The sequence below is a fragment of the Epinephelus fuscoguttatus genome, linkage group LG17, assembly GCF_011397635.1.
Source record: "Epinephelus fuscoguttatus linkage group LG17, E.fuscoguttatus.final_Chr_v1".
In the NCBI taxonomy this organism is placed as follows: Eukaryota; Metazoa; Chordata; class Actinopteri; order Perciformes; family Serranidae; genus Epinephelus; species Epinephelus fuscoguttatus.
In genome coordinates this window covers 33,036,137-33,062,522 of record NC_064768.1, presented here as the reverse complement: position 1 = coordinate 33,062,522, position 26,386 = coordinate 33,036,137, and the positions used below count along the sequence as shown (strand labels likewise).

Here is a 26,386-nt window from a genome sequence, read left to right as displayed (position 1 = left end):
CATGTGTAGAAACAGTAAATTAAGGTTGGGGTTAATGCAGAGGATGGCCGATATATTATCTCTTTACTAACAGGAACCTTGTCGGTGCCTCTGGAGCAGTCTTGATATGCAGTCCCACCCCGGAGAAAAATGTGCTACTTTTTCCTGAACTCTGGATACTTTCTGGTGCCGGTCCATAGGGCTGATATAAATCTAGCTGTGGGGTGACACCTCATGAACTCCGCCATCGTATACACTCGTGCCATCCACCAAATCTCCCTGACAAGCCTGCCAATTTTCCAATTACCTGTGACGCCATCCGTTATCGGAGGGCCAGTCAGCTCTTAAATGGGAAACAAGAGGGGAGGAGGGGCCAGCGCATGCTAACTATCTCATAAAGCCAGAGATGTGCCTCCCATGCCTCCTCAAATGATTTAGTGTGTGTCCCTGGGGTGCAGGGTGACACCAGTCCTCTCAGGGCCTTCACAGGAATTCTCATGTGCTCTTTATCCTCCCCAATCCAACCCCTCAGCCACCTATCACACCTGTCTCTGCCTGAGGGGAGGCAGACGGGTGTCGGCGCTCCACAGCTTCGCTGTTGCTGGTATTATCCTGCTGTCTGTGTGCCTGCGGAGCCACCTCCTCCTCCAGCCTGGGTAGGAGGGCAGTGGCGGGGAGAGACGCGGCCCAATCTTCATCTGTTTTCATGTTTCTTTGAATTTCAGTGAGACGCTATGCTGGAAGTGATACTACAGCTGAAGATTGCCTTCCGTTAGGGCCCTCTCCTCATTTATCTGCCCTTATAGTCGGGCTTATGGAGTGAGTCTACAGAAATTGCCTGTGTAGCGTGCAATTTAAAGTGTCAGAGAGATGGAGAAGAGGAGCCGTTAGTCATATCTGAAATGCACACGTCACCTGGGGAGTATCTTAAGAGTTGTTTGGGGAGGGGTGTAACTCCTTTTAGAGAGCACCTACAGAGCAGTCAGTCATTATATGTGTCACAGCATTATTAATCTGCACTGAAATATCTACACTGCAATTAAAAGATGATCTAAACCTTTTTGAGAATGCAGACGTTATTTAAAGCTGCATCCACTCAGTTCCTGGCCACTTTGGGGCGCGAGAATAAGATGTAAACACATTATATTGTGATGTATTATTATGAATTTCCTGTTCACACTCCAGACAGACACAAAGCAACATCAGTACAGAGTGCTGCAGGGAGAATTTTTTTCTGTAGGCCGCAAGTAAGCATCGCCCTTTGTCTCTCGGCAAAAAACCAATGGGATTTTATCACTGGATTTTGGATTATTGCAGAAAATTAGCTCTTAATGATACTCCCACATTTTGTTCAGCAGATAATCTCCAGATTTTTTAATTGCAATTACAATCGCCAAAAGTGAAAAGTTAACGTTAAGCTTAAACGGTTGCATGACTTTATGTTGTCACCACAACAAGGCTGTAAATGTGTGTTTAGCGTGAGGAAGTTCTGTAGTCTAATTTAGTGACTTGTTCGCCACCACCATTTTAAAGACGCGTAAAAGCTTCAACATTCACGAGTGGTGTATTTACTGACGTATTTTATACCCCAGAACAAAACGTGAACATCTCTTAACCTTGGTTAAACACAGACCTTGTTTCAGACATCCTACCAAAAACCCAGTGATTCTGAGACGAGGGAACCGGAAGTGTAAAAAATGCTAACTCATTTCTGCATTTTCAGACTCATTCCTCCAGCGCTCCATTGATTTGAAGTTTACTTAATACCCCATAAAGACAACAAGAAAACAGGATCTTAGAAAAATGAAGAAAATAAAGTATGTGGTGGGAAATAAAAGACTCAGTGATTTTATTAATTATCAGTAATACTATTGTATTATTATTGTTGCACATATTGTATATTATATTTTATATAAGTATTTGTTACTGGTTACCAGAACAGTCTATAAAAATTCTTTTTTTTACAGCTATTAAGAAGCTGCAACTGATGATAATAAACCGTGTTAAATGGTTCATAAATAATCTATAAACACTACAACTTTATAACGTCCACCCTATTAATGTTTGTAGCTGCACTACACAGTATTTATTAACCATTTAACAAGATATTATCATCATCATCAGTTGCAACTTTATAATAGCCGCCTAAAAATGTTTATAGACTGTTAACAAATTATTAACCACTGACAAATATTTAATATAGTACAGAAAATGCTATATGTGTAACAATAAACTAAACTGTAATATCTAAAACTGAATTGTTTAATTCTTTAATTATTTATGGTAAATTGTATCAATTTACATTTATTTATTAAGCTTATTTTAACATGTTCTTGAATTTTCAACTTAAAAATAAGTATACACTGTATGTCTCATACAGATGTTTGTATTTACAGGCGAGGTGATGCTTCATTTAATATTTTCATGCTGTCATATTACTGCAAGTTGGTATTTGTAACCAAAATAATCCTGACAGAGCTCATGGTAAAAGATGTTGTAAAATCAAAAGGCAGTGATGAACCATCTCCTCTATAGTGCATGAGTTACAGTGAGCATGTGGCATTGATTTTTTATGTGTATGTGTATTTATTTTTGGTTTTTCTTCATTTAAACTTTTGTTAATTTTACATTTTCTTTTCACGTGATGGATCTACACATTGATTGGATCAGCTTTCACTGACTGAGAAATATTCTGGCAGGACCTTGGATTGATGACATGGATAACACTAATACTATATGGATATATATGGATATACTACAGGAATTATGTAAGCAATCAAACTGCATTATATCCATCACATCAGTGGTGGAAGACATATTAATAACATGTAACCATAATCATTATTCTAAACCTGATATTGTCTGTGTTTGAAGACATGCAGTTGTTCCTGTATTATCACATTTTAAAGCGCAGCTGCAGCCACTGATGCAGAGACAGAGGACGGAGGAGACTTGAAGCAGCAACGTTCTGTCTCTCACTGTGGACTGTACAGGCTGAGCTATGGAGCTCTGTTTTGCATCAGTGGCCCCTGCTAGAGACGTTTGCTTTGTGCAGAGCGAAGAGGCAGACGCTCCCCCTCCGACAGGCCTGCAGGAGCTGATGGGCTCTGGCATTGTGGGATATCTCCATCAATTCCCTCTGGGGGGAGACGAGGGAGAGGGGAGGAGGGGAGGGCAGGTTTGTTTTCACTGCGAACTTTCCATAGGCTGGCAGGCCCTCTGGCACTAACATATACATATATGATAATGAAATGCCACATTTTTCTTTCGAGTTGCGGTCACGTTTTAAAGGGCAGGAGTGGAGCAGCGTCTCCGTCATGTGATGCACAGAGAGGAGGGCGGCTCGGATTTAGCCCTGGGTGGCAACAAAGAACAGTCCGGCGCTAACACTCCTCAGTCAAACATCCCTGCTGCTTGCACCATTAATTGCACCCCCCTGAGCACACACACACACACACACACATACACACACACAGATCTGCAAGCCATACACCAATCAACCTCATAAACTTGGATTAAATTTACGCTGTAAAGGAATCATAATGCACAACGCAGCATGTACTTTAATAAGCTTTGCCTCCCTTTATCAAGCTTATGCAGTCCTCAAAAGAATTAGCAGTTAATTAGTGTGACTGATTTTCTTATCATGTTTTCGGCTTTCACTGTATTTATTTATGAGTGTGTCTTACACTGCACAATGTCTGTATGCAGAAGAGGCTCTGCTTTATAGTGTCCTCTCACCTTTGATGGATTCACTGCCCTCGCAGTTAGATGAATGTTCAGCTGCACAGATAGCAGCACAGTGGTGCACATTTTCGTGCAATGCTACGTGTATATGGGGGGGGGGGGCCACAAACATTAAGCTTTTATGTAAATTAAAATCCTTGTTAACGGGGTTACACCAGTTTAAATAATGTAATCAGTGGTGAACTGAGACTCAGTCATGTTGTACAATATGAATTAAACTCTAGTTTATAAATAAATCAGTTTAATGAATCGCGTATATAAATTTAAGTGATTTTTAAGACAACAAATAACAAATAACTGCACGTGTACAAGCAGTTACATCTGAACTAGCAGTTATAGCAAGAGGAACTAAAGTAATCCTAACTTGCGGTACATTTATTTGTGTTTCAGGGCTTTCATCCACATTTCAGTGTGCTCAGTTAACAAGGAGATGACTACATGTCAGAATAATAACAGGGTCATTTTTCGGGTGTTTTTCTTAGGGAATCTTGTGTTTTTCATATAAAAAAAACTACAGAAATGTGGAAATTTAAAATGTTAAGCAAAGAAAATCTAAAATAAGAACATTACATAGTAAGAATATATAAATTAAACAAAAAAAGTAAGTAATGTATTAATTTTTAAAGTCAGCTCAGGAATTTTTATTTAATTTTTTATAGAAACAAAGTATTATTAAACTTATTCATTTCACTGTAGTTTATTTATTTATTTATTGTTAAAAATGCCCATTTTGACAGGCTGAATATCTATAAACATTTTTTCATGTTATAATGGACATATTCAAGATATTTCTGAATCCATGAATTTTATCTCTAAGTGTAACACTCAAACTATTATTGATCACTTTGGAGCAATTTTTTTTAAAATTCAGTCCCACACATTCATTGTCACGTATTGAGTACGACCTAGATTCATTAAAACACTCAGCACTCCACACTGATCATATGTACATGAGCTCATTATGATGAACAGTTTATGAGTTGTACACAATATTACATTTAAGCCACCATTTTCATATGTTTATAAATTTCTCTAAAAATCATGCCAATTTTCTTAAGAAAATGCTTCTCTAGTGAATTAATTAAGGCTGTACCAAATATTATTTTATTACATTTAAAGTTTTTTATTGAGGTTTTCAAATCAAGCATTGAATATCTGCCGTCATATTTTTTGGAGTCATCAACCTAAACACAAATTAAAAATCCCCTAACAAAAACCTCAGGTTGAATTAAGTGATTCATCATATTAAATGATTTTAATTAAATCAACTTTCTTTGATGAATAAATGTAACATATAGTGCTGTTAGATCGCTGTTAGACCGCCCTGTAATGCAGGTGCTTCCCTTTGTGTGCGGCTTTGGAAGAGCAAACTGTTTGTCTTTGTGACCGCAGTGAAAATGTTGTTTCTGAAAGGCTAATTTTGTTTAGTAAAAATGTAAAAAAAAAAATTTCAACAAATGTAGACCTTTGAACTTTACACTTTGAACTGACACTGGAGTTACTGGAAATGTCTGGATCACACGCAGCCAACTCTGGAATCTAATACTACAAATAGTATAACACTAATTATGTTAGTGTGATTAGCCTAATCTTTATCTGCAACTGTGAAGAAATACAGGTTAAAAAAGAGTGAACAGACATGCAAAAATTAATAAAATAAAAATAATTAAATGTTGATTTAGATTTCGAAAGTCAAAGTCTTACTCACTGATTTAAATATTGGCCATTTCGATATTCCGTAAAAAAGTCTGCCAACATTGTTCCATGTGTCACTGTATTTTAATTGTATTTTTCTTATTGCTTTGATTTCTCTTCACCTTTTATTGACATTATAAAGTCCTTGTAACAGACTTGTAATGTGGTACACTGTGATACTGTAGATTGTTGTACTGTACTGTAGGAATGTGGCCTCTTAACAGCACTAAAATAATTTTGGTTGAGCATATCTCCCCTTTTTCCTGTAAAAACATTAACATATTAATAAAATGTATTAAAGACAATACCACATTGGATAGATAGATCCACATTCTGGGTGTGTGTGTGTGCAGTTCCATGTAACTGTATAAGTGCCTGTACATGTGCACTGGCGTCTTGTTGCCATTCAAGAGATGACACAATTGCAGTGGGTCATAAACAGCGGCTTCATTAGCCTGTTCAGGCAGTGCGTTACGCGCTACATTTAACCACCTCTGCCCCCAGCACTTCTCCTGCACCTCTGCTCCTCAGCACTCACAAACCAGTCACCAGAGAGCACAATTAAATTTCATGACTGCGCATATTTGCAATTCCCATTTCATTTATTACAAAGGGCATTCTATAATGTCCCATTTTTTTTCTTTCTACAAGAAACGTATTTCCATTTTAGTGAGGCATGACTGATACCGAGGTGAAGTTACCAGGCGACGCCTAATTTAATCAGAGGTAAAATTCACAAGCAGGTTTTTCTTTTTATCGTCTCGTCAGATAACCACAGATGCCTCCTGGAAGAGGATATACAGTTGGGAAAAGAAGAGCGGCTTTCTCTCTGTTTCCAATTTGAAGCATTTAGAATAAAGCAGAGAATCATAAATGGGTCTGAGTGCTCGGGCACTGTGGGAGAAGTGGTTGTGTATCTCTGCTTTATCTCTGAACAAGGCTGAGAACACACAACACGTCAAAGAGAAAATGCTTCTTAAGATGAAAACAAAGAGGACAAGACTTGGGACTAAGTGGTGAATGTGTTCTACATGGCATAATGAGTTCAACACTGAATATTTGATGCAGGTTCCCCCCAAATGTTCACTATAGTCCACAAGTACACAACTGTAAATGACAAGGCCTGCTTTATGCACAACACTACAGAGGCAAAACACTATGCTCTCCCTGCATGGAGCCATATGTGGCGTATTACACCAAATTCCACCACAGCATCTATACAATTACGAATAAAAATCATGAAACATTAAATCCATTCACTGGGACTTTCTCAATCTGCTCTCTTGTCCATACTTGTGAAACATGTAATATCAATTTCTTTGCTTGTAAAAAACATGGGTAAACAATTGTGTCTAGATTTTGGTTAGCATATGGCTCTAATTGGTGAGCTTGATGTCGGAAGATGTTGTTTTTAACTCTGACGGGTGTACACAGCTTAACACCCTGATCACAAGGCCAAGGCACGAGAACATGATCCCTCACTGGCTTCCCAAAGTTCCAGCATGTGCTCCAAATAAAACTGCAAACGCTCTTTTTTTTACATTTCAGTTTTAAATTCTGTACAGATTAATTGTAATGCCTCAGTAAATTAGCTTTAGAAGTGCTAATTAGAGCCAGGCTTGCTGCTTCCCCATGCTACCAGTCTTTATGCTAAGCTAGGCTAACAACATCCAAACCAAATGCAGAAAAAATGTTGGCACTGTATGTTTCTAGAAACCACACATAAGTCACATTTCTACATTATTATGTACCGAATATGTTAAACTTTTATGTTTCAACTATGCTGTGGTTACAGTGTGGTTATGTTAAGGCACAAAAACCACTTGGTTAATGTTAGGATAGGATCGTGTTTGGCTTAAAATATCTAGTTTTGGGGGCACAATCCCCACTGGAAAAACATCAGTGTCTCCCTAAAAAACACATTTGATGCCTAAACACCCACTAGAAAAACAGCAGACTCACTACATGACAACCAGTTTTGTTGTTTGTTGAGCTCAGAGGTTTGAAGCTTGGCGGGCATCTTGCCTAGGTATATTACCATCCACCATCCCCTCCATCTTCAGATGACAGCTCATATACTGCATCACTTAAGAAATGTTGTAATGTTATACTTAAGAAATGTGCAAATATAATGTATTTGTTGAATGCAGATGTAAAATGACAATATTTTCTACAGGTGACTCTTTATTAAATGCATCGATATGAGACTGATAGCCTCATCTTACCCTCACGAAAAAAGCAAATGAGCATATGTTCCAAATTGCTGAAGTTTCCCTTTAACTTTAGATGACATAACATATTTTATTTAGTAATTTGTAATATTTGATCCTTGTAATTTCAATTGATTAGACACTGAATTATAAAAAAATCTCCCTAGAGATGTCTCAAAATGAGCTCGCATGACATTTAAGGGAGACTTCATCCTGTTGTTGGCTGTCATAGGACCCTCACTTCAAATTGCAGTTTGTGTTATGTCAAAAAAATTCAGTCACAAATTATGTAACCAAACTTTCCTAAACTGAAGCATCTGCATTCATATAGTTACGTAAAGTGAGTTAGTGATGCTGAATGTTCCAGAGCGGGGAAAGACGACCTGAAGCAGACAGCAGTGAGACACATGTACAGTAGCAATGAGAAAATAAAACTATGAAGCCTTTCTGTTATGAACAGGAAGCTTTTTGCCGATGTTATTTATGGCACAGATGAAACACAGTCCTGTTCTCATTCTGTTAAATGTTTGTGTCTGCGCAGTAGAAGTGGCTCAACACATGCTTGCATGACAAAACCAGCACATTTTAACATATTCTACATTCATTATTATGAAATGCCCTTATAATCAATACAATAAACAGCTTCATTTAATAAAACATTTCGAGTTTGTGTGTGTTTCATGTCCTCTACATTGTCTCACAATGCCACAAACTACATGACGAAACTTCTGTTGTTTGGGTAATGTGCGCTTTGCAAGCCAGCGTCTGTCCTTGGCCAAAGATCATTTATAAGGAAAAAGAAACTGCTCTCACTGAAATAAATGCATTTAAAAAAAGAAAGTAGCAACATATAACAGTCTCACGTCTATTAGTGCGAGTCCTACGCTCATTAATCCACTTTATGTCAGCCCTTTACACAAGCACAGGCCAAAAATATATCCAAAGTACCAAACTGCGGGGGTCTCACAGAAAGAAATGTTAAACTAAAGTTTATTTTGTGTATTTATTGCAGGGTATAGCATGCTTTCTGCCCACGCAGCAGGAGCCAGGGACTTGTGGGAATGTTATCTTAACGAATGCCGATAAAAACTGTCTGCTCGACTGTTTATGACCATAAAATACTGAGGGGGTCCAAAAAAGTGGCCTCATGTACGCTCTCCGCTAAGAGGGTTATTAGAATGAGCCAGGTCCAGAGAAATGGACTGCCGGGGCCACTGGGGACCCCGGCAGCAATCACACACTCCTGTTTACTCCACAAATTGGCCCCTGAGAGGGGCATGGGCGTCTGTAGCGCCTAGTTAAAGTGATTGAGGTGACTCCTAACCATTGATTTTCCCTTCGTCTTCGGCGTCCCGCCTGGCCACCCTTGACCATGTCCCGTGCTCCCTGCAGGCTAGTTTAGCTGCCCCTGCTTGCCTTTAAATCACATTAAACTGCGGTTAAACTTTGGCCATGTCTAAAAGACAACCGTCATTGATGAGGTTATCATGCTGTAAGCACCTCATACGCTTGAGTAAAAGCCTCGACTGTTGGGCTTATTGATCGCACGCTCCTCGCGGCATTTAGATCCAACTTGAATACAGATAAGAGAATGTAGAGAGCAACAAATTCAAATCACACTCTGGGATTTATCTTCATTCCATAAATGCACCAATGATACTGATTAAACCAATCAGACTGCTAATGAAAAATGCCTCATTGAGAAAATAAAAACAGGCTAAAGGTTAGATTTTCCCACTAAGATAGACACCCGCTTGGTAAAAAAAAATGCATTCCCTCTGCCTCAGTCTAAATACCATAACATCTGATGAGTAATGATGCCTATTTTTTCTTTCAATTTACTCAATATAGTAAAGGCAGCCAAGTGTGACACTTCATTAAGTTAATTAGGCTAACTTAATTACAGTCTCTCACAGGTCAAGCGATGAAGCTTCTGATTGATGGCCCAGTGTGTAAAGGTAATCTTCCTCTGAATTGGGGATGACATCAAAATGAACATTAGTTGCTACAAACCATCGAAAATTACAAACACTTAAGGTACGTTTGCCTCGTAAACACCCGGCGGTGAAACACTACCCTTAAACACATATAACTGCCATATGTACATAAACAGAGCTGAACACTCTGAGGTCATGAAAGAACATCAAATACAAACAGTTTGCTGAGTGGGAGTAGACCTATGGCTGCGGAGGAAGTGAGGAAAATGAAACTTTTACGGACAGTAATTTCAACAGTTGCAATCCTTTTGATGACAACAAGTCTGAGTGCAGCTAAAGTACTGCATCCCACACAAGTTCACAGTTGAGTACTTTAAACACTGCCTGAGCAACTTTAAGAGCTTTTGGCATTTCAAACCTTTTATCCAAATCTTCTGGTCTGATTCACCGTGGAGCCCAGCATGCCAGGCAGCGCTGCAAGGGTGTAAATAAAGCCTTAAACAAGCGCCCCTTGGCACGGTAACAGGCTTGAATTAAAGGCCATCCGTATATTACGGCAACACTGTCACTTTACTACTGAAATCAATTCAGTTAGGGGCCCGGGGCGACAGCGGGAGGGATGCGGCCTTGGTCGGAGCGAGGTTTATCTAAGCCGAGCAGGCCGAGAGAAACACAGCGTCTATAATGAACTCAAGCCTGTCTAATAAAGCCTTTTATTGCCCCTTTGCTCAACAGAAACATGCCTGCAACGGCACCAACGGTCAGCTCCTGCATTTTCGTGCCACACTGTAAACCAGCAGCTTCTCTGTAATTACTACTGCTCCACAAACAGCTCAACAATACAAGCGAATCACAAGGACAAATCATCATCAGAGAGATATTCTGTTATTAATCAGGACCTCACAGAGAGAATCCCAGACCATAAAAGAAAACAGACGGTAACAGAATCACTCATGTGACAAGGCTGTTTCCTACAGTGTGTCTGGGATACGTCTGAATCACCCACCAAACCTCTGATGTGTCACTTGGTGCTGTGCTCATCGACGACCACTTCCTGTGGTTGGACAAATAATCAGCTGGTCACGGCTTTGTTTAGCTGGACTTAAAATGGGGATGTCATCTTCCAACATATAGCCAGCTACTGTACTGGGCTACATCCATGAAAAACAGTGACCAAAATATTCCCCCAGAGTTAGTGAAGAGCTCGGATGTGTGACTCCCATGTGAACTAACATGAACATGACGGCAAGTCAGTTTGATCATCTTCTAAATTAAAGATGATTTTGAAAGATTAAAAATTAAAATGAGAGCCCAATTTAATTTTGTGAAAAATGTATATCTTAAGCCAGAGGTCAGGACATCTCTATGGGGTCCCTAAAGTCCCAAAAGTTAATATTTTGAGGGAACGAGATAATATTTTGTTCCCACAAGATAACAGCTTGTTCTCAGAAGAAAATAACATATCTTGTGGAAAGAAGCCAGAAACATGTTATTATTTTGTCAGAAAATAATATTATCTGGTGGGAACAAGTTATTTTTTGGGGGGAAATAGATAGTAACTTATTCCAACAAGGTAATAACTATGATAATCTTGTACCCTGGAAATCCAGAGTTCTCGCAAGAGCACAATGATGATGCTCATTACCCATGCCGTTGGAGCCAAGCTGCACCAATCACATCAGTGTATCTGATATAGGCGGGCCAGAGGCGAGCTAAACAGATGACGACAACGCTGCAACGACGATGTCCGGAATCAGTCAGTAAACACTGCAAGATGGCTACGAATGAACACCAGTTGTTTGAAACAGCTTTGGCCGCTACAATGAACGAGTTAGACTTGGCTTTTTCTCTAAAAGAGGAACAGAAGACAGCGCTCGAATCTTTCCTTTGCAAGAAGGACGTTTTTACTGTTTTGCCGACCGGATACGGCAAGAGTCTAATCTACCAGTTAGCTCCGCTGGTAGCTAAGCTCTGGATATGTCACCCCGTGTATTGTTCTGATTGGTCGTAGTGTTATCCAATTGCGTGCAGTGATATTTTCAAATGTATGCTTGGTGCTGCCCCTTGAGTTGGGCCATTTTCATTACTCATAGCCAGACCCTTAATCTTTCTAGGTCTGGGTCTGGATTTCCAGGCTAATTATCTTGTGGAGTTATTGTCTTTTGGGAGCAAATTATTAGATACAAACTTGTTTGCAAAAAAAACCCCAACTTTTTCCCACAAAATAATAACTTATTCCCATGAGATCATTAACTTATGAAAACAAAGTCAAATAAATATCACCTTCTTGGCCTTTCAGAGCTTTGTACACTTCAAACAGCTTTCAAAATTAAAGTGGTATATAAACAGACACACAAAGGCTCTACCTACTCAAACAAACAAACAAACAAACAAACAAACAAACAAAAAAACAATAATTCTAGCCTAACTTTCAAATCATCTTTAGAAATATCTCTTAAGTTTCTTTCCAATATTCTTCTAACTACCAGACAAATGGTGATATAGGGCTAAAAACATAATCTCCATGGTAACAACCAAATATGAATAAATATCTGTCAAGACTGTTGACAAGAGGAGCTGAGGGATTGTTTGTTTCCGCGAGCAGCAATATCAAGCCGCACATCTACTCTTAAATAACCGTTCAGTATTTGTGAAGTGCTTTTATGTTTCACGCCTGATCTGAGTGTCACTGTCACAGAGCGAAACACTCTGGACCTAAACTGGTCTATCATCAGAAATGTCGTCACACCACTGATACTATTGTATGGTCATATTAGAATTTTAACCATGGTAGTGGCTTAAATGATGGCTGTTTCAGTCAGTCTGTCAGTCCACCACTTAGGTCCAGACTTAAATATTTAAACAATAATTCAGTGGAGAGCCATGGCATTCTGTGCAGACATCCATGGAGGCTAGAAGAACCTAGTGATTTAGACGATTCCCTAACCTTTCCTCCCGTGCCACCAGTAGGTCACTTATTACTTACTTATTTGGTAAAACATCTCAGCATCTACTAGATTGATTGACACATTAAAGTTTGGTCAAAGTTTTCAAATATCCTGTAAATTATCACATCTGCGCAATAATTTGGTGCACAAAATCATGGCTCACAGACAATTATACTTGACTTTAATGCCCCTTTGACTTATTATTCAAGCGTCACCACGAGGTTGACATTCATGGTTTTAAATAAAATGTCTCAACAACCATTGCATTGATCTTCATGACATTTAGTACAGACCTGCATGTTCCCCTCGGGATGAACTGTAATGAGATTAATGACTCTCTGACCCTTCATCTAGTGACATCATTGGGTCAACACAATTTGTCCAGTGCTTTGGTGTTTGACCTAAAAACCAATGACATACATTGAGTTTGGTGCTACTTATTGAATGTTAGCATTCTAACTCACTAAACTACGATGGTGAACATGGTAAACATAACACCTGGCCAGTATCAGCATGTTGTCATCATGAGCGTGTTCGCCTGCTGACTTTAGCTGTAGACTCTTGTTTGATTTTTGCATCAATGTGATGAAGTTCTGTGATCTGTCAGGTATTTTATTTGCTAAAATAACCAAAAACAAACACTTAAGTTAAAGAGGCAACAGAAAGGATTGGCTTTTTTTTTTTAGCTTGGCGCCACCTAGCGTCAGTGGTGTTGTGTCGCACTGTCGCAAAGACCAAATTGACCGTGGGGATCAGAGATAATCAATAATATGACTCTATTAGACTCTCTAAATTAAATAAAATGTAGGCTGTAAAGCCACCAGTATACCTCTATGTATATGTAGAATGAGAAGGTGTGTGGACACTCTACTAAATAAATGAGTAAAGAGACCGAGCAGCAATTATCAGATTTATCTGAAGAAAAAACAAATAGTAATGCAAATAATTATACCAGAATGCACAGTACCAGTACAAACAACTCACAGTAAATTATACCAATATGTACAGTATCGGTACAAACAACAGTAGACACAGTGGAATTATACCAATATGCACATGTAAACAGCCCCGATTCTAGAATAAACGGTACTGTATGGAAACGATGCGGCCGGTTGGAGCTCAAATTGAATGGGAAACAAAGTCCAGTGTTCACTTAGCTGGACGTAACTTAGCTGGGCGATGTCCGTCGATAGATTCCTCTGTGAGAAGAGAACAGAAGGAAGGGAGGGGGTATCACTGTCCGAGGGCTGCCGTAGAATGGCAACGAGGATATCAGCCGACCAACACTCACTACCCGGTCCCTGGTTGAGGCGATTTGCGATGCTGGCCAGCTAGGAATTAACTAGCAGCCAGTATAGTACAGTCCTCTCTCGTCTAGCTAACATGTAGCCGTGTTACTTACTGATCCATTAGAAAGAAAGCTAGCTGGACATCGGTTTTGTAGCGTCTTTGGTCACGGAGCTACCTCTATCTCTTGAACGCCTGACTGAGGTTTACTCTTGTTTTTCCTCTTCTTTTATCACTCTCCTTTTTGCTCTTCTTTGCCTCCTCAGACAGATTAGCTCGTTATCTTTTGCTAGGCCGTTTTTCACTTGTCTCCAAACTTTGTCCGTCTGCCATTGTGCTTGTGACTCAACTATCTCATGCCCAACTCCTCATAAGGACCAGCTCCAGTCCCTGATTGGCTGACCGACCAATTTCGCAATACATGGCGCGTTTCCTGCTGTAAAGCAGATTTTTTTCCGCAAAATTTCGGCACCGGTGGCAGAAGCTTATTACATAGATTGCATAGCCACTAAGTAACCTATGTAAAGGCTGACAGTCTGATTTTACTGTGGCCACTACCCTGTGCAACCCACATTATTTTCATAATGATATATTTTGGAAAAGATGCTATCTGTTGCCTCTTTAATCTAAAATTCCATATACCATGATTGAACTACAACAAGTGAGCTGTTATGTCCATTTAAATCATCCAGTGCATCTTGCCTTTCTTCATGACAGCAGTCTTACTGACGCACATTCAAGTACTGTATGGCCACTATTACTTTTGTCTTGACACTTGGTATGACTGAGACCTTCATTTCTGAAACTCTACCAGTACAAATACAGAAGGATGCTGTTCATGTTATACCACCATACAAGCAAACCTCTGGAATCTATAGTGCAATACACAAACAGGCTGGTTTTCAAACAAGACATTTAACCAAAACTGTGGTCACATCACATACTGTAAGATACTCCGCACCTCTTCCTGCGTACCTCTTCCTTCAGATGTCATACATCTTCCTCTCAGATAAGAGCAGTGGCTGCGGGGAGCTCTGACAAATCACTTCCTGCACCATTCTTTGTAGGAGGCTGTCAGGCAGAGGGGTCGACTGTCCGCTATCTCTGCCAGCAGCTGAATCTCAGTCGCAACGATCAGGTAATATTCTGCACTTAATGCTGGCATTTAAGAAACATTCTCCCCCCACAGGCAAAAATGGTGCATGACTTGGCATTTAAAAGCAGATAATAAAAGTTTCCTTAAATACAGCTCTCATCTCAGAGTGCTTTTTAGATGCCCTTAGTGCAGTCAATTATCTCCCCACACTTGCTATTACTGAGACACTCTGAGCACCTTGCGCCTTAAAAGGTCTGTACACTATGCTTTCTCAAAAATGTCACATTTTTAACTGCCTCTCAAAATGTAGACCCTGCAACATTAGAAGTGGCGTACACGTGTTGGCTTCTTTCATCCATTTGCTGCTTAAACATGCCTCTTCAATGTGCCGGACAAACTTGAATTGAATATTAAAAATCCATCAGACTTGGGAACCATTTACCCCTTACATATATCTATGAGCTACTTTCCAAAGTAGAACATAAACAGATATAACCAATGCTTTAAAGAGGCTTACAGTTATTGAACATGACTGATCTTTTCTTGCTAAAGGAATAGAGAGAAAAACATTTGCGCTAATTTGTCATGTCAACACAGCAAACATTATTCTCCCGTCACCAAAGCCTAGAGGTTCTCCTATTCAATGTTAGCAAGTAGGAGGGAGGGGAAGAGGATGGGAGCAACTTCATAGGGACAGGATACTCCAGAAGGAAACAGAAAGGAAAGTCTAAAAGGGGGCAGAACGAGGGAGATGTCAGAGTTTAGGGGGAGAAAGCCACAGAGACGGACCTCATACCCCCTATGTGTTTTTACTGCTAAAGGTCTACAACATAAAAGTACAATGTGAATAAAGTTTGTACTTGTGAACCAGTGATTAAAGAGAAAATACAGTGTAGCACAGGTTTCATCTGACATAGGGACTTGGATTCTACAGGGTGAATTGCACTTGATTGATACTGTCCACAACAAGAAAAACAACTTTACCAGACCTTAACCATCGAGGGGGCAGATAAAAAAAACTCTCAGACAGCGTGGGCTTGTAACAGCCTTAGAGATGGTATTAAAGTCACCTGATGAATGATGTCTGGCTCCGATCAGAAAGCACTAACATGGATCTTCTTGAAAGGGAATGACTACGATTTTTTGTTTCTTCCATACGAGATCTAGTTTTTTCATCACTAACAACCAGGCCTTTTGGTACAGTCATATTAGCCTTAAGTTTAGGAGTGTACCAATCTAGCTTTTATCCTTATTCAAGGTGTCTGCTGATGCTGGCTCGAAACTACTGCTCTCTTTTCCTCTCATTTAAAAATCTGTGCATGGAACTCAGAGGGATCTTTTTTATGTATGGTAACAAAAAATCTACAGATTGCTGTGGCACTTAAGTCAAAAGTCTGTGAGTCATCCCCAGTTCAGTTGAATTAAATTTACATGCACCGAGCACTGAAAATCCTTGACACTGAGTTGTAACAGGGTAAAAAATGAATATTGAACAGAACTACCACTAGAATACTGACTGCTACATTTCTGAATACAACTTCTATTGGCTGACTGCACAAAATCAGATCAAAGTTCAACTAACAGCTTGAGCCGGTCAAGGCTTGCACCACATGAAACACATTCTTTTTTTTGTTAAAGATATTTTTCAGGGCATTTTTAAGCCTTTAATTGATAGGACAGATGAGCGTGAAGGGGGAGAGAGAGGGGGAGTGACATGCAGCAAAGGGCCACAGGCTGGAGTCGAACCCAGGCCGCTGCCATGAAACACATTCTTGAAAGGATCTCTCCATTCCTTGCATGTGCTTTGTGATTGGGAGATGGGGCAGATATTTGCAGAGAATGGTGCTTGCGTGATTACAACTTAACATTGGTCCATGTGTTCATCCAATACAATGATCCCCTTTAACAACACTTCGGTCCATTAAAAGGTATTTCCAATAATAACAGGCTGAATATGCCATGACATTTGCTGTTGATATTTATGATTCCATAGTTGTGGGAAAGGGGAATTGGTGTGAGTCATTGGAACTGTAGATTGAGAAACATCAAGAGGAGGAAATCTGACAGGTCAGCAGAAGGAGGGAATACATGGCTGCCAAATCCTCTCCTCCCCACGTCAGAGAGCTTTTTGGTATAAGATGAAGTCCCTTTGTGTAAGCAAGAGGAAGGTTTGTGGTCAGTGACCTGGTACACCTCTGATTTGGGTGGAGGTTGTCACACTTATACAGGACTTTTCTAGTCTAAAAGGTATCAAAACTGCTAATACAGCTGTTGACCACTGGCTGTACAGAAGCTGGACAACAATTGGTGTATTGGTGCAGGCTGAATAGGTGGCTACACCCTCATTGCCCCTTTTCAGGGTGGGAATGGGGCCACAAAATTGTCACTGTCTGGGGCTTATGTCGTTTGTGCAGATGTGCACAATTATCGTCTGAGCCACAGAGTGGAGGTCAGTGAAAGCTCAATTGTGTTCAACAATGTCTGTGACCTTTGCACCAGCAAACAGTCTGCTTTCAGACAGTGTTACAAACTGTTGCTGTTTGTTTTTGCAGCCATTAGAGTAGATGGCGATGCTGTCTGGGACACCGGGAGACACCGAGCTGGTTATGATGCAAAATCCATAATGACCACACTAGTGTCTGGTGGCTGTAGCAAAGGCAGAAAGCAGGTTGTGGTAGAGTTTGGGGGATGGTTTGCTTTCTTTGGGGTTGATAGCCAAGGACGCCTTACCTTAAGAAAGGCTTTGATGGAGTCAATAGTCAAGGACGCCTTCCCTTAAGGAAAGCTTTGCTGGAGCCAATAGTCAAGGACGCCTTACCTTAAGAAAGGCTTTGCTGGAGTCAATAGTCAAGGACGCCTTACCTTAAGTAAGGCTTTGTTGGAGCCAATAATCAAGGACGCTTTACCTTAAGGAAGGCTTTAATGGAGTCAATAGTCAAGGACGCCTTACCTTAAGAAAGGCTTTGCTGGAGTCAATAGTCAAGGACACCTTACCTTAAGGAAGGCTTTGCTGGAGCCAATAGTCAAGGACGCTTTACCTTAAGGAAGGCTTTAATGGAGTCAATAGTCAAGGACGCCTTACCTTAAGGAAGACTTTAATGGAGTCAATAGTCAACGATGCCTTACCTTAAGGAAGGCTTTGCTGGAGCCAATAGTCAAGGACGCCTTACCTTAAGAAAGGCTTTGCTGGAGTCAATAGTCAAGGACGCCTTACCTTAAGAAAGGCTTTGCTGGAGCCAATAGTCAAGGACGCCTTACCTTAAGAAAGGCTTTGCTGGAGTCAATAGTCAAGGACGCCTTACCTTAAGAAAGGCTTTGCTGGAGTCAATAGTCAAGGACGCCTTACCTTAAGAAAGGCTTTGCTGGAGCCAATAGTCAAGGACACCTTACCTTAAGAAAGGCTTTGCTGGAGTCAACAGTCAAGGACGCCTTACCTTAAGGAAGGCTATGGTGGAGTCAATAGTCAAGGACGCCTTACCTTAAGGAAGGCTTTGCTGGAGTCAATAGTCAAGGACATCTTACCTTAAGGAAGGCTTTGCTGGAGTCAATAGTCAAGGACGCCTTACCTTAAGAAAGGTAGTGGGAACCAAACTGGGTGGGGGGTACAGATGCTCCCTGCACCTATTGAGAGGTTGGCACAGACGGGTCCCATGAAGCAACACTGTCAGCTAGATCAGCTGTTTTCTCATTTGGATCTGCTCCTCTTAAACCACTAATGCCCATGTGGAGGAGTCATGGCCAGGACCAGGGAGGAAGATGATGCCGGCAGATTCAAGATCAGCAAACCCTGACCCGAGGAGCTGTTGTCGTCGGGGAATATCATCCAGCATGCACTCTATGGCACATCATTCTGCCTCTATGTCAGAGCCATCACTGTGCAGTGAGGAGTCAGGTAAAATTGCTTAAAATCCTCAATAAAAAGGGCTGTCAAGCTTAACCATCAGGCCAAAAACAAACCCCACTTAGCTCATGTTAGCAGCAGTCAAGGCAGTCCGGTCAGCTACATCCAGCTGACAGCAAAATTAAATTAAGATCCAAAAAGTCAGATGACTCAAAACTTTCACTGTGTTAAAACAAGGAGTAAAACAGCCTCAAAACTTTTCTCAACAAACCTGTGCTGGGATTCATTAGACGTTAGAGAGGAATCCCATTGGACTGCCGCTAAACCTAAATCCCTTTCTAAATATAAGAAGACAGATGTTCACATCTTTACTGAAACATGCTGCCTGGATCGATGCTCACATTCAGCTTTTCCTCATGTGTTCATCTAAGTGTAAACTATAGCTCAATGATGCCAAGGAGCACAGATCAGAGGTCAGCTGAAGTTGGAGTAAGTTCATCCACTGAATAAAATAAAAAAACATATATGGTATCAAAACTGTAGATTCATGTAAAAACTTACTAATAGAGTATTTCAAAACAAATTTGATTCCTATAGACTTTTGCATCAAGACCACTTAACATTTAAAGAGCTCTTTAACCTTTTGCTTTTTTTGATAATTGAATGTTTTATTCCTGTGATTCAGCATTTTCACTATGGCTTTTATAATTCACGTCTCCTGCGCCAGCATCAATCAGCCCCCATTTTACACAAAGACGGGGCAGGACAGAATACTGGTTTCTAGAGAGACAGAAATGGGGATACATTTATCAATTAGGTTGAGATGCGGCCAAATGTGACCTTTTATGTCAATATAATTTAATAAAAACAAGCAAACAACTAAACAAAAAAAGACACTAGTTGTGCAGGGCATTTTTGTACCTTTATGAAAATGAAATCCTGCTTTTAAGGATCTATTTTTTGAGATGGACAGCAACTGTTTTGTACTTGTTCATTTTCAATTTTCACAGAATTACAGTGAGTGAAAAGACCCTTGCAGTTACCAGACAATTGTGCAGTGTTAGCTGGGTTTCACAGAAATATTTAAACAATAAGTGGGGAAGCAGAAAGCAGATGCATTTTAGTGATTAAATACAACTCTGTATTCTGACAATGGCCAATTTTCATTATCAGAACTCAAAGGTAGCTTGTGGATTTTTCCTGTGAATAAACACAGTTTGTTGAGGTCTGACAAATGTGTCACATTGATTTTCCATTCTTATGAAATATTTACACAGTCAGTTTGTGGAATATTTTTAAAGCTGCATGGTTTACATCCACTTGGTTCTTTTCTTCTGTCCTTTTATTACCACCACCGTTTGTCAAGAGTGGAAAGACATGACACCATCTGAAGGAACATCGCTACATTTATTACGTGCTGTTTTCGAAGCTGAGTAAACATAAATCCTGGCCTCACAGAGAAAATTTGGGAATTTTGTTTGTTTGAATTGAAACTGACGTATCTTCCCCTTAAATTGTATGCTTAAAATGTGCTCAGACATTTTGACTTGGTGGTAGGGATGGCAGGAACAGCACGGGTGAAAATTGACAACATTAACGAAGGCACAGTTCCATTAAGTGTTCCAGTAAACTATTCCAGTGAGCCTGCGTGCACAATACCAGGGCCTCCTGTAAGTGGAACACAGCTATAATTAATGTTATTAAATATGCCTGCGCTCTTTTACTATGATATGTCAAGATGTCTGCCTTAAAAAAAGGACCAATGGTGAAAGGAACAACAGACATACTTAGAGGTCTGTGGCAAAATGGCTGCAAAGCCACCACTGTTGGCAGTTGCACTGAAATAAAATCTAATATTTACTCTAATTTGGTTAGTTTGGCTAAAAAAAAGGAGCTATGCTGGCTTTGTGTGTATCTGTCTTTACAGCTAAGTAGCTGATGTAACCGATTTACATGGATTAACAACAAGGCTGGCAATGACCATCTTGGAATGATGAATTATTAGTGCCTGTCCACACAAATATTACGCCAATCAAATGACAGTACCAACAATGTCAGTTGATACTAGTGATGTGCGTAATTAGACAACTAGTTGAGGAAACGTTGCTACCCTTGCTAGTCAGCACCAGAAGTTAGCCCTCTGATACCCAGACAGAAAGGGAGGAGTCAGCAACACTTCTCACTCTCTTTCTTTCTCTTTCACACACACGCACACAAACACACATACACTCTCAGAGTCATGTACACATGTGCATGGTCCAAATCCGCAAATACGGAAAGTATGATCGAGCCTTCACACACTCATGTTGCCTGGATGTCTTCTTACTTGGCTGAACGGGAAAAGTGCTTAGGCTTTTCATTGGTTGGGCGCATGGGAGATCCTGAGAATCACACTCATGCGTAAGAGTTACCGCATGAGATGAGTCAAGATGTTAAATACACAGTAAATAAATGTAATTTGTTATCTTTTAACAGTGAGTTCTGAGTTGTTATGGTAAAAGGCACTTTTCTCATCTTGGCAACCACTCAAAGTGCTTTAAACTAAAAGCACCATTCATCCATTCACATTCATACACTGGCGGCCAAGGCAACCACACTTGCTCATCAGATAAAAATTCACATGCGCTCACACACCAATGACATAGCCAACAGGAGCAATGTCGGATTCAGTGTGTCTCTGAAATGTAGACTGCAAAGGCCAGGGATCGAACCACAAACCATCCGGTTGGTAGACGATTCCCATGGCATTTAAAATTTAAAAAACTGATTACTGATTTCATATGGCTCTTATACTCGATATTTTTTGGACAATGTTTAACCTAATTGATAAAATTGCGCTCAATTTTTATCTGTTTTCTTACTTTTAGCGTAGTCGACTTTTCTAAGTTTAAACTTCTGCTTAAACCTTAGGGAAATCAGTCAGGATCAGCTGGTACTAAAAAACCCCGGCAACACAGGCAGTGCAAACGATATGCAAAAATAAAAAGCTTAAATTTCTTCTTGGTAATTTCAATTTTGACCAAATAAGTACACAAATAAAACCAAACACAGGTACATATCTCAGCACAACACACTGATGAGGCGACATGACGAAGCAGGCCAACCTTACCCCAATTGCATTCCCCTCCCTCTGTTGCTTTCTGAGGCGTGCACACATACAGTCAACACTCACCTTGGAGGAGGATGTGTCACACTCCTGGCAGATCCAGCCGTATCCTGTCTGCTTGGGGGATTTCTTCAGCGGGGGGTCCAGACACCCAAAGTGATAGCAGAGCCGGCACTCGTCACACCTGAGGCACAGACAGGAAGGGCGCGTGTTACACCTCACATAAATAAAAGCCCCCGTCTTCCTGTAATGATGAGGCCAGCTCGGGAGCGATGATGGATGATGACAAGGCAGCTAGTTGTCAGTCATGAGACTTTGTTAATGCATTCATAAGTCCCTCTAATCACTCCACTCCCTTGACCTTACACAGCCATTGACTGTCCAATGGTTCATATCAGCAGCCAGATAAATACAGGCCTTGTTAGTGTCAGATAAATGCCTGTCGGGTCTCCTACACCTGGACCGACTCTGTGTCCTCAGGTAAAGTAACAAGGGCCAGACAACAGGGAGGACACAGAGAGATGAGTACCATGGTTTTACCCAGATGCTGCATAGATTAAGAATATTTGATTACTGAATTTAGGACCACGTTATAGTACTGCATTACTGACAAATGTAATGTGATTATAGTACATGTTTTGTCATTTCACAGGTTAGAAATTGATCTCAAACTCCAACCTGATGATTACCAAGGTCTTAAAAAGTCTCTCTGAACCCTGCAGATACACTTGTCACTATTGTCCTGCTGTGTTTCTCCCCCTGTCATCAAACCCCTCGTGCTGTCATTCTTCCCCCAGTAATGGAGACGAACAGAGAGGGTTCAGGTTGACCTCCCGGGCTGTTAAGCTGTTATCAGATTTTCATTGGAGAATGTGAATCTCCTTCATTGATTAGGACATAATTGGCTCTAATTGTGGAGTGTGTGTGTGTTTACCAGGCAGGGGGAGCTTGTTGAAGGGCAGTCAGTCTCATAAATGATTAAAAAGGAAAGTCTGCCCTCTTTGTGCTGCAGTCACAGGCCAATCTTTCGTGGCTCAGATACACCCACCATGCTTTTAATGTAGTTTATTGTGCGTCAATGCAGTATTGACTTCCCTCAGCTGTTTACTAGCTCTGCTAACCGGAACTGAGATTCATGGAGACAGAGTTAATAAAAAGGAAGAAATCTAAATTGCTTGTTCTGTAAGTGAGTTAAAAAAACACAAAGTATAATGAAGGTGTCCAAAGGTGTGACTCATGTCCTGCATTGATATATGGCCAAAGACGCTATTAGTTCCACATAAATAGGCTATATTGTACAATGAGTGTGAACAGGCACAGGACTGCAGCCGTTATACTGCACACAAAATGACTTTGGCCTTTGGTGGTTAGAGAGCAAAATAAAGTCACAGTGTATACAGGCAGTGGAGTTGTCAGAGTTCCTGCAGGGTGGATTTCTGTCCAACTTATTACATACTACTCAGTACAGGCACTTTCTAATGAATGTAGGTGCTCATGGTGTAGTGATTATAAGTGGCAGGCAGAATGGGCCTGGTTCCTGCTCAAAGAGGCAGTGAGTGAAAGGAAAAAGGAACAGCTGTGCGAGCTACAGTATGAGGTCTATTTCACTGCATTAGTCCAGGCTAAAATATACCAGCGACTATTGGATGAATTACTGTGACATTTTGTACACACCCAGACAATCTGGTGAGCCCTTGACTGTTCCTCTAGCGCCACCAGCAGGTCAGAGTTTTTACTTATTCTGTAGATATCTCAACAATTATTGAGTGAATTGGCCAAAACAGATTTTTTGTTACCAGAGGACAAACACTTCTGACTTTCATGATCTCCTGACCTTTTCTCTCGTGCTGCCATGAGGTTCATATTTGGGATTTAAGTGAAATCTCTCAAAAACTACATGATGGATTGTTATGAAATGTATTACAGACATGATCTCCTCATGATGAATTGTAATAACATTGATGATCATTTGACTTTTTACCAAACCGCAGTGTCTGGGGCTGGAAAGTGAAGCCAACAAGAAAGTGTAAAAACTGCAGTTCCTCCAATGGCCACTTGAGGCTGGCTCCAAATGGGACTCAATACCCATAGACCGCCATGTTAAATATGCCTGACTTTACAGCAGATGTTTATAGCAAATATTTTTACAACCTGGTGCAAAAAAAAAGGTTTTGGTCAGATGGCTAAATTCTCCTTTCATGACAACTATGGGGGGTGGGGGGGGGTGGGGGGTGAATGTTTATATTACTCACCCATTTGATGTTTTAAAGGCTTAATGTTTTGCACAATTAGAGGTGTTGCTGCTCTGAGTGACAGGTGGATGCCAACAACATCACTTAGGAGAAGTACTTATGGCGTAAGCCTAGATTAGCAGAGTATAGACGTAGCTGTTACTGTCGTTATGTCAGTGTGTTTTCAGTAAATGCAAATTATATTTCAACATTTTGGTTGCCTAGGAAAGTCTTGTTCAGGGTTTTGTTGTCCTAAAAACCCTCTAAGAAGTTCGATGTTCAGTTTTTCGGGTAGATACATTTTGCTTAAATGGTTTCAGCCTTTATTTTGCAAGCAAAAATTAGCATTAGCATTTGCATTATCACAGCTAACCATAGTTGTAAACGCATCATACTAATCATGCTAGCAGCTAGGGTTATCTTCACTCTCTTGTCCAAATATGGACAATAATGGCTCCAAAAATTCAAAATGGTAATGGCCAAAATGTCAAACTTGAGGCTTCAAAATCCGAGTCCAAAAAACAATGATGTCACAAGGGCTAAGTCTATTATTTTTACACATGTGGGCAGAATTTCAGTTTGTGCAACACTTTGATTTCTGACCAAAAAGGTGTAAAACATTCCCATCAACCACAGCTGTACTTTGTGTTTGGTTTTAATGCTAACATGCTAAGCTAAAATGGTGAACATGGTAAACATTTCACCTGCTAAACATCAGCATGTTAACACTGCATTTGAGAAATCATGGGTCAATTAAGAGAGCTAAATAAATATTGGGCTGCCAATTTGTCCCAGTACCCACATTTGAATTTGAGCACACTGTCCATTGCACTTGTGGGCTATTAGTAGTTACTTTGTTTTAAAACAAATTAGCATTTTTATACCCACAAATTAACAATTCTCGTGCGTAATTTTTGCCCCCAGATATTGTTTGTGCATGCTATGCAGGCTGATGTTAAGAGTACTGGTGACTATTTCAACTTTATACCACTGTATACAATGTTACAGGTAGCCTATCGCGTTTGGATATTTGTAAAAGTAAAAACTCACATTGGGGTCTGCAAATTATCCAGATTAACAGGGACGAGGCTGTAATATTATAATATGTAATATAATATAACATAGTATTGAGGGGGACATATCAATCTCACCACTCAAAGTCATACTTTTGTTCCCCTCACTTTTCTCAGAGGAGAGAGGAGGGTTGATTGCCTTCAGTTCACTCAGAGTGATCAGCTTAACTAGCACCTATGAATGGTTCAGCCAGCGAGTGTTGTCTTTGTTACAGTACCTGCTGTTTAATGATATGGGTTTGAAACACAGTAAATGTAAGTGATTACACCGAATATATATCACATGAATCTAGAAAAGTGGTTAAACAATAGACTGAAACTATATCTGAGATACTAGATGATTTAAAGGGAATGCCTTCTATTTTCTTCTTAACAAACACATCACTATCATTCCTGCAGCGTTGAGGCATTCAGGAAGCTGCTGATCCACTCTCCTCGCCTCAGTCAATAAAATGAACAGGATTTATTGAATCAGCGGGTGATCATTGCTCCTCCACACTGATTCTGTTTCATTTTGTTGGGATTGTTCTGTCTTTTCATGCTGTGGTTTCAGGATGAATATCATGAAATCACATTATACACTCTGTCCAAGAAGCTGTCTGTGCATGATTTATGGCAGCCAATGTTTGGATATCAATTATGAGTCCTCAACAATGAAGCCAGCTTTGTGTTGGATGTGTGTGCTGAAAGGAATTAGGCAGTTTGATGGTATCAGATCTGATGGCTCTGCAGACATGTTCAATATGGCAAATGGCAACTGTGCCTCAGGCTTTGTCTGAGTCTGACGTTTCACGGGAAGCGCTGACAACACGTCCAGTCTGAACATGAAGGAATCACAGCTTGCTGAGGGTCATTCTGCATTCTTTTGTTCACCTCATGTTAAATTTGTGTCTATGAGGATCGTGGCTGTGATCAAACCAAAAGAGAATTTCTGTCATTCAAACGTTCTAATGACATTCCATTAATTTCACAATGTATTAACAATTAATTTTCTGACACCTACAACAATCAAAAGAGGTTCAAAATGCATTAGGTGGATATAGTTCGTTATTTTCTGAAGACAGTGACTTATCTGACAGCAACCAAATTGAATTGAAAAAAAAAACCGACCTCTTTACACCGCATTACATGGTGGCGGCAAGTAATGTGCTCATTTTACATGCCAGCACCACTGACACAATGCCAATGGAAAGTCAATTATGATCCTTTGTCATGATGGAGACACGTATTCCCTGG

At 40.3% G+C, this 26,386-nt stretch overlaps 1 protein-coding gene across 2 annotated transcripts in view; it reads right to left on the bottom strand.

Annotated features, from left to right (window-relative positions):
• phf14 (PHD finger protein 14) overlaps positions 1-26,386 on the bottom strand; it is a 100,255-nt gene that overhangs the window by 7,846 nt on the left and 66,023 nt on the right. For both annotated transcript variants that reach the window (XM_049602769.1, XM_049602770.1), the window contains exon 17: positions 21,913-22,030. In XM_049602769.1, coding sequence (XP_049458726.1) covers positions 21,913-22,030 — 118 coding nt within the window. The remainder of the gene's footprint in view (positions 1-21,912; positions 22,031-26,386) is intronic.